General features: G+C 32.9%; 1 protein-coding gene across 1 annotated transcript; it reads left to right on the top strand.

Moving 5' to 3' along the window:
- Positions 1-6,530: 6,530 nt before the first annotated feature.
- On the top strand, positions 6,531-9,436 carry LOC142542051 (cytochrome P450 71AU50-like). The gene is made up of 2 exons (XM_075648499.1): positions 6,531-7,466; positions 8,846-9,436. Exons 1-2 carry the CDS (start codon positions 6,594-6,596, stop codon positions 9,434-9,436), a joined length of 1,464 nt encoding a protein of 487 aa, XP_075504614.1. The 5' UTR covers positions 6,531-6,593.
- The last annotated feature ends 232 nt before the right edge of the window (positions 9,437-9,668 follow it).

The following is a 9,668-nucleotide window of genomic DNA, read 5'->3' as shown; positions in this document are numbered from 1 at the left end:
ACTGGCCTCACCCCTTAGAGGAAAGAACATACAGGGGACTGATATCAGTTTAGCCATGAAACTCACGAACGTGCTCAGTACTTGCTTGTTAAATTTGAAGTTCTGATTTCTGAATACTGATTCCTGTTATTAATGAATACTGATTCATGTCCTGAAAGTAAGAGTTTTTGTACATTATTCGTATTACTGTTCATGTTTGAAAATAGTTTTGAAAACTGGTAGCTATTTTCCGCCCCCGCTTACTGAGTAACGACTATATCACTCACCCACCAAACCCATATCAGATAAGAACGAGGAATACTTATTATTAGAAGAAGAAGAATAGGATCAATTCTGGGGCTGGTGAAGAAGACTGTTATTTCTCAGTCCTGATTTATGTTTTTATATTCCGCTGCATCTGTTAAGACAATGTTATGTCTGATTTTACATTTTCGTTGTAAAACATTAGTCATTTGAGTTTGTATCAGACATTAAATATTCAGTATTTATGAATAAAAAAACTGGTTTCTGAATATTGTACTTCTGAGGCTTGTTGTTTACGAATGTAAATTTGAAAGCAACGCCGGTGTCAACCAACCCCGTCTCTGGGGGCGTGACACATACCGTATTGATTCATAGGAAATCAAGAATCAAATTACTTAAGCATCATTTATCGTATTAAATAAATTTAATCGATTCTACTGGAAATTGTCACAAAAATCGTGTTTGAATTGTTCTAGGTAGAATTCGCGTTTGCATCAAATAAGAGGGCTGAAAAGTACATGTATGCCAACTTTAAAAATTTTCTCAGGTTCTACCTAATGTAGAAGTTTTGATTCGAACAAAAATTCACACTACACTATAATTATTATATATTTAAGTTGAATCTATCGTCACGCAAATTTTTAGACAATCTATTTAATTTTTACATGGGCTTGCTGGTACACATGACATGCTCTTTAATTTCCTTGTTAATGTGAATCTTGCATTGCATCACCAATATATATACAATTTAAGCCATTAAAAAAACTACGGTCCCCTCTTGCATTTTCGTTTCTTATATATGTATATATATATATATATATATATCACGTGTCTAACAGTATGTATATAAATGTGTAATTAATATTAATCAATAATTGAGTTTTGAATTAATGATTTTCTTAAATGAAAAAACTGGGAGTGACGAATTATGAGCTTTTAAAATAATTTGTATTTATCAGGGTAAAAAAGATGCGCATTTTGCTTATAAAATATAAATGGAGACGATAATCCAAGTATATATTAAACCTCAACTTTTAAAAAATTGGCCATTTTCAATTTAGCACATGAATTATCTTTGCCCCACTATCACATGGAAGTAGTTAACACTACTTTCGATTAAATTTTTTTAATCTAATTCATATAATAAGTTTGATTTATATATGCGACAAACATGATCAATATATATATATAATATAGTGTTGTGATTTCACATGGGATGCGAAAACTATAGATTATAGGCCTAATAAATTTGATAAACTCTCCAATTTATGTACCTAATTTTTTGGATTTGGATTCTATTTTGAATTTATGGTCTAACATTATGTAAATACCATATCAAATAAGAGATAAATGGTCCAAATGGTGATCTAAATTGACATATCATATGTTTTGGTCGTCTAAGTAATTAAAATTCAGTCTTGATAATGTAAGTTGATATATATTTTTTGTTTTATGTCCTATTTTCCTAGAGTGATGTCAAATTTCACGGTAGTATTTTTCGGACCTATCAATATCAAATCAGCATTTTTCGACGTGATGTCAAGACTTAAACCTAAATAGCTAGACAAGCTTAGTATACACTATATTGATTATTTCCCATATACAAATTAATATAATATACATCATAGATTAAGGGTTTGAAATTCATCAAAGATCTTCACTGCTGTTAAACAAAAATATATACGAAATACATTATTTGATGTGGTTGATAAAGAAGATAATTGATTGTTCAATCCAAACTTAACATATACACTAAAATACATCATATAAAATAATTAATAACGCTATATAATTTACTAATTTTTTTTAAAAAATTATCATTTATATAAGACATCAACGTCCTTCTATCCTTTCATATCAAGTACTGAACACTGCCTAAAATATTTGAAAGCATAAATGTAATATAAAACACAAGTAATTTAACCAAGTCTGGAAGAGATTTAGGAAAAAAAGAAGGGTCCCCACTCGCCCAACCCTAAAAGTTAATAAATGCTCTTACAAAAATAAAAAAAAATAAAAAAAAGTCACTAATTTTTCTGCTCTCTGCATGTTGGAGGTGGAGGCGTGACAATATTCAATTTGCATCAATAGATGGACCACCCAAAAATTTACTATTTCTTGTTCTTATTTAATATATAGTTTCCCACATCTTTTCCTTCACCAATCTCTCATCTTTCATTGCCCCAAGAATCCATATTCCCCTTTACTTGTCCTCTTATTTCTGACCTGTATTTATATCCCATTTGCTACTGTCTTCTCCAGCCAAAAGTTGTTTCTGCAAGAAATGAAGAAAAACCCATGTTCCATATTGGGTTCTCTCTCTTTTTTTTTTCCCATAGCCATGTGGCTTAACAAGAACTGTTGAATCAAAATTCCAATTTTTTTACCGTGTGATAGTATTTGCTGAAGCTGCCAGCATGATCTAAATTTTCCTTCTTTGTTATGGAAAGATAAGATCATGTGGTTGCTTCATCTGATATCGGTTGCACGAAAAAAAAAATCCAGTTTTTCCAACCATATTGGCGTGAATTGCTGCCCTAAAATAATCTAGGGCTCTTTCTTGGGGAAGGTAAGTTATGAATCCCTTGTTGAGTCAGCTGGATTTTTTGGTCAAATTTTATGCTATATATATGTATGTATGTATGTATCAGCTATGTGTTTTGTCTGATGCTCATAGGTTATGCTTTTCTTTCCATTTTGATGAAAACAGCTGAAGAAAAATTGATCGTGTTTTTTGGGTGATGGGATTCATTGTCACACAAATCTCATTTTTTTCAAGATCCTTTATGCTCAGGTTTTTTCTGGGGTTACCAGATGTTCAGGTTTGCTCAAAGTTATCAAAATGTTTAAAATTATAATTTATGTCTAATAATAACTGTTATTTAGATCTAATGTGTTGTTATCGATCTTCAAGAAGCAAATTTAGCTAAAAAATCTTTCTACTCGGGCTTTTTTAGGCTTTGAAAATGTTGGAAGAACTAAAAAAGATCATATTCTCTAGAAAAAATGAATCTTTTTATGTAACGTATAATCCAATCCACTGCTTTTCACCTTCTTCCCCTCTGGTTCTTCATCTGAAAACACAAGCACCATTAGCCTGTTTTGCATTTTAACTTTTTATTTATTTACCTTCTACATTAATGTTCATTAATTTCAGTAAATGTCACCAATTTCTGTTGCGTAGCTTTAATTGATGAGTTTTAATCGTCCTCTTGATCCCATATGATTTGAAATATTGAAAACTCCAGATTGGATGATTTTTAATTTGTAAAGGAATAATATTTTTTTCTTTGACTTCTTATCCCATACAAACACGCTATGCAAAACTTGTCAGCTTTGCTACATTTTCAGTGGGGGAAAAAGGAGTTTTTCAGCTAAGACGATACCTCACCAGACCTAGAAAATTTCAGTTTTTCAAGAATCTCTACCGCCCAATAATATTCCATCAGTTCGAAAACAGTTTAGCATTATATAGTAAGCTGTTTTCTACTATAAAGTAATGCATTCTTTTATTAAAACATATATAGTAGCAAATACGTCGGTACATTAAAGTTTAGGTTTAAAAGTTTGGAAGGTTTGAAATATGATGTACTTCGAGTATTGAATGATATAAAACCAACTGGTAAGAAATACACATTTTGATATCCGTTCTATTTCTGACCCTTATACGGCGGTGGGGATGATAACCACTATTTAGACCTGCTACATTTTTTAATTTCCGTTCTGGATAATTTGTCAATTGTTTTTGTTGTATATTATATAGTTTTGGTCACCACTTACTAAATTATTTTTCCATATATCACTTGCACCTCACAACCCCTAAGATGAGATGATTCAAAGAGAGAATAAATCTAGTTTCATGCTAGCCTAGAGACACCTGTTAGGACACTGGCAAGTTTAGTTGAAAACACAATTATTATGTTAAAATATATGGAGGAAGAATAAATAAATAAATATATATATATATATATTTGTTTTATTTTTGAGTAAAGAATATTTATGGGAAATTAGAGAAAAAACAAGCGGGAACATAATTTTTCATATACAGCTGAATTCAGAAATTCAATGAAATAGAAAATCCCTTGTGAGATCTTATCTTACATAACAAAAGGGCCGATTCATCTGCCCCAAATCTGAATAGTAAAGCGGCAATCTTGATTTGTCTTATCTGGTAGATACTTATATATATAATAATTAAAGAACCTAAACATCGAGATCTGTTAATATTGTCAGTCTGTTCCCTTCCTCGCATGAGGTCCTACCTCTGACAATTTTATCAGCTCTACCCTCTACATTTTTCCTCAATTCAGCGTGTAAAAAGTGTGTGAGTGTCCTTTCTTAAGTTGAACAACAAAATTTGTCCGCTGAGCAATAACTCGCGTAAAAAACAGACAAAAGAAATTTAAAAAGTCAAATTATGTGAGTGATTAAAGGAATGTTTGTAAAAAGTTTATCTTTCAAGAAGCAATGAAATTTCTAGATTATGAGTAAAAAAAAGTTAAGTTGATAGTGTCTGAAAATAAAATTGAAAAATTGAAAATCATAAATGAGTAATGTTTGATAAATAATTGTTTTTATTACAAACTTGTTAGTAAAATCGTTTTCGTATAAGCAGATTCAACATCCTAACAGTTTCACGAACACCGTTGCTAATTTAACAACGGTTTTTTAAATAGAACTGTTAATCTAGCATTGCTTTAATAAAAAAACTATTTTTAAAACCAGACGTAATCGACTAATAGCTTTAGTAATGAATTTGAAATCGTCGCTAAACACCCTTTTTTTTAGTGGTAGCCTTACTTTATCAATAGAAGAGAAGCCAGTTTATTCTACCAAGATATAATTCTGCATAAGGGTTTCTCTTCAAAACGTTCATAATTAGCAATACCATAGTTGTTTCTTCAAGATAAGTACCATCCATTACATTCATCGTATTATACAATTCATTATCACTGTCCCAAAAATATAGTTGGAAATAAAGAGGAAGCAAAGTATGAAACATTTGTCAGATTGTCCCAAAACTCGAAATGTGTAAAATCCACGACGGGAAGAAGCAAATTCTTTATCAATCTCAATGATGGAACCGGTTCAACCAGTCTAATTTTAGCATTATCACAACAAAATGATGAAGGCTCGAACCGGAACCCTTTGGCTTCACAGAAACGGCAAAAAAACAAAGGAGAGTCAATCAAGGCACCTTGCATTTGAGAAATAATATGATATGAAAACGAAAGTAATTGTAACCCAATACTAAAAGCAAAACACCCATGGACTCGGTAATAAAAACACAATTGGCCACACTTTTAAGATATTATATTTAATTTAATTTAATAATTAATTTAATTTTAATTAATTTAATTTAATTAAATTAATTAATAATTAATATACTATCAATATATATATATATTGAGATATAAAAAAACTCTAGACAGATGGGAATAGATAGATTGCCATGTTTAGTCAACTTTATATATATAGATAAAAACTTATGTGACACGGTTTCACGGGTCGTATTTTATGAGACAGATCTCTTATTTGGGTCATCCATGAAAAAATATTACTTTTTATGCTAAGAGTATTACTTTTTATCGTGAATATCGGTAGGATTGACCCGTTTCACAGATAAAGATTCGTGAAACCGTCTCACAAGAGACCTACTCTTATATATATATATATATATAGTAATAATGGAGGATTGGTAATATCTGCATTTTTGCATGTTTAGTCAACTTTATACATATAGAGAGTCAACTTTCTATATATATAGTAAATGCGACAAAAATGTAGATGTTGACCGACGAAATGCAAAATCACTTACACAACAGAATAACTAATTACTGAAGCCAAAGAATTCGAATTAATATTATGATTCGAATTTATTCGGAACAAATCTAATTAATCTTTTAAATTTGAATGATTTCAAACAAAGTAATTTATTCTTTTAAAAATTTGAAAGAGATTAAGAAAAATATAATATTATATGGTCAAGAAACCATCAAAGAAAGAAAACTATGGATTGATTTATTTAATTGTTAAATACCTTAAAGAATATTAGAGATTAATAGAAGACAAAAAATTGTGTGAGACAGTCTCACATGTCGTATTTTGTGAGATGAATATCTTATTTGGGTCATCCATGAAAAAATATTACTTTTTATGCTAAGAATATTACTTTTTATTTTGAATATCGGTAGGGTTGACCGGTCTCACAAATAAAGATTCGTGAAACCGTCTACTCTTGATAGAATTATTATAACCACATCTGAATTATAAATAGTTTCAGAATTTGATGCCCCCTTGTCTATCTTGCTCATCAAACTTCAAATTAAACTGATCATATCTACTAAGGTATGTCTTGGATTTGGATCATAACCATATCAATAATCCCATGTCTTTATCTTCTGCAAGAACTGCTAACCCTGCAAAGGAAGAAGAACCTTCCTCCAGGACCAAAAGCTCTTCCAATTCTAGGCCATTTCCATCTATTGGGCAGAAAACCACACGAGAACTTGCGCCATTTAGCTCAACAATATGGCCCGATCATGTATATGAAATTTGGCTCGGTGCCGATCATAGTTGTCTCCTCTCCAGCGGCTACCGAGCTCTTTCTCAAGACATATGACCATGTTTTCTGTGACAGGCCGCGACTCCAGGCTGCAGATTACCTTAGCTATGGCCAGAAAAACATAGTCTTCGGAAAGTACGGCCCGTACTGGCGAAACATGCGTAAACTCTGTATGTTGGAGCTGCTCACCAATCTCAAAATCAAACAGTTTCAACCCACGAGGAAGTCTGAGATTGACCTTTTTGTCGAGTCGCTGAAATTGGCTGGTGACACTGCTGTTGATATGAGCGCAAGAATTACAAATCTCAGCACTAATATTATATGTTCGTTGGTGTTCGGGAAGAAATACGAGGATAGAGATTTGAATGAAGAAGGGTTCAGAGCTGTGGTGAAGATGACAATGAAGGAGGCAGGGGCTTTTAATATCGGGGACTACTTTCCATATCTTAGGTTTCTTGATCTTCAGGGTTCTGCTCGAAGATTGAAGGTTTTAAGCATGATTTTTGACGAGTTCTTTGAGAAGATTATTGATGAACATGTTGAGAAAAAGAAAGACCTGAAGCAAGCAAGGGATTTTGTTGATACGATGATTGAGATTATTGAGTCCGGAAAAGCCGGATTCGAATTCGATCGACGCCATGTCAAGGCCGTGCTCTTGGTAATTGTTTTCTTCCCTTCGAATCAAGTGTGTGATCACTGATCAACAAATTTCTAACATTAGTTAAAACCTTTTTTAAGAGTTGACTCTTGTTATCTATCTGTTAATACATAGATTAATCACAACAAGAAAAGCTTCAATCAACAACACTCATACGACAACGGTTTTTAATAAAACAGTTGTCTTTTTTCTTTTAACAACGGTTTTAACAAAAACCGTTGTCGTAGCCTAAAAAACCCCGCTTATAGACAACTATTTTTAAAAAACCGTTATCTTTTATGTGTCTACGAAAACTCTTTTTAAAAACCGTTGTCTTTGATGTGTCTAACCGTTGTCTATGAGCGTTTTTTTTTTGTTACAACAACGGTTTTTAAAAACTATTGTCTAAAAGCTTTTTTTTGGGCTACAACAACGGTTTTAACAACCGTTGTCTATGAACGGTTTTTTTTAGACTACAACGGTTTTTAAAAACCGTTGTCTTTTGGATGATTTTTTTGGGCTACAACAACGTTTTTTTCAAAAACTGTTGTCTATATAAGATTCTGTCAAGGGTTGTGTAAACCGTTGTCTTTCGGATGGTTTTTTAACTACGACAACGGTTTTTTAAAACGTTGTCGTTTTTTAGTGTTTTATTTGGTTAAAGACAACGATTTTTGAAAAAACGTTGTCGTAGTTTCTAATTTTTTTTAAAAATCGGTTAATATTTAGCGACGATTTTATGAAATACCGTCGCTATATTTAAATGTAGCGACGGTTTTTAAAAACCCGTCGCTAAATTTAGCGACAACTCCCGCCTGTTCGTCGCTAAATTTAGCAACGGTTTGTAGCACACCGTCTAAATTTAGCAACGGTTTGTAGCACAACGGTTTGTAGCACAACGTTTTTTCACCGTCGTCTTTAGACGTCTACGACAACGGTTTTTCACCGTTGTCTTTGAGCGCACACTTTAAACCACAGTGCCTTTAACAACGGTTTTACAAGACCTACGACAACAGTTTTTCACCGTCGTCTTTGATGTCTACGACAATGGTTTTTCACCGTTGTCTTTGAGCGCACCATTTAACAACAGTGGCTTTAACAACAAGTTTTTTTGACCTACAACAACGGTTAAAAACCGTTGTCTTTCGCCTTTTTTCTTGTAGTGAATATTATCTCGATCTTGGTTTTTCTGTGATATTCTTTATATATAGCTATCCAAACAAGAATTTGATCAAGTGAAGAGTTGTCTAGCTAAGAAGTGAATTTCAAAATTTACATTTTCTATCTTGTATAATAATATTTTCAACTAGACTATATATCATATATATATGTTTGAGACCTAACGTTTTGGTTTAGAAAAATTTAGAATCTACTTTCTCCATTTCTTTTTTCTCTTACAGGATATGTTATTAGCTGGAATGGATACTTCCGCCGCAACAATAGAATGGACACTTTCGGAAGTCATTAGACATCCTCATGTGATGAAGAAGCTTCAGAAAGAACTAAAAGAAGTTGTGGGTATGGACCAAATAGTAGAGGAATCACATCTTGATCAGCTGAAATACTTGTATTCTGTCGTAAAGGAGACATTCAGGCTACACCCTGTCGGCCCATTTCTAATCCACGAGTCAATGGAAAATTGTGTTGTCCAAGGATTCGACATACCAAAACAATCACGAATCTTGGTGAATGTATGGGCGATTGGGAGGGATCCTAACGTTTGGACTGACCCTGAAAAGTTTATGCCAGAAAGATTTCACGGGGACAACATAGATTTTCAGGGGCATGATTTTATGCTCATACCGTTCGGATCCGGCCGACGAGGATGCCCCGGATTACAGTTAGGCCTAACAGTTGTTCAACTTATTGTGGCACAATTGGTGCATTGTTTTGATTGGCATCTTCCCAATAGTATGTCTCATAGTAGTTTAGACATGACTGAACACTTTGGTCTCACTACAAGAAAAAAGGCGAAAGACAACGGTTTTTAACCATTGTCGTAGGTCAAAAAAACTGTTGTTAAAGCCACTGTTAAATGGTGCGCTCAAAGACAACGGTGAAAAACCGTTGTCGTAGACATCAAAGACGACGATGAAAAACTGTTGTCGTAGGTCTTGTAAAACCGTTGTTAAAGGCACTGTGGCTAAAAGGGTGCGCTCTACGACAACGGTGAAAAATCGTTGTCGTAGACATCTAAAGACGACGGTGAAAAACCATTGTCGT

The sequence above is a fragment of the Primulina tabacum genome, chromosome 4 (genome assembly GCF_025594145.1).
Source record: "Primulina tabacum isolate GXHZ01 chromosome 4, ASM2559414v2, whole genome shotgun sequence".
NCBI lineage: Eukaryota > Viridiplantae > Streptophyta > Magnoliopsida > Lamiales > Gesneriaceae > Primulina > Primulina tabacum.
The sequence above is the reverse complement of the archived record's forward strand: the minus strand, read 5'-3'. Positions and strand labels throughout refer to the sequence as shown.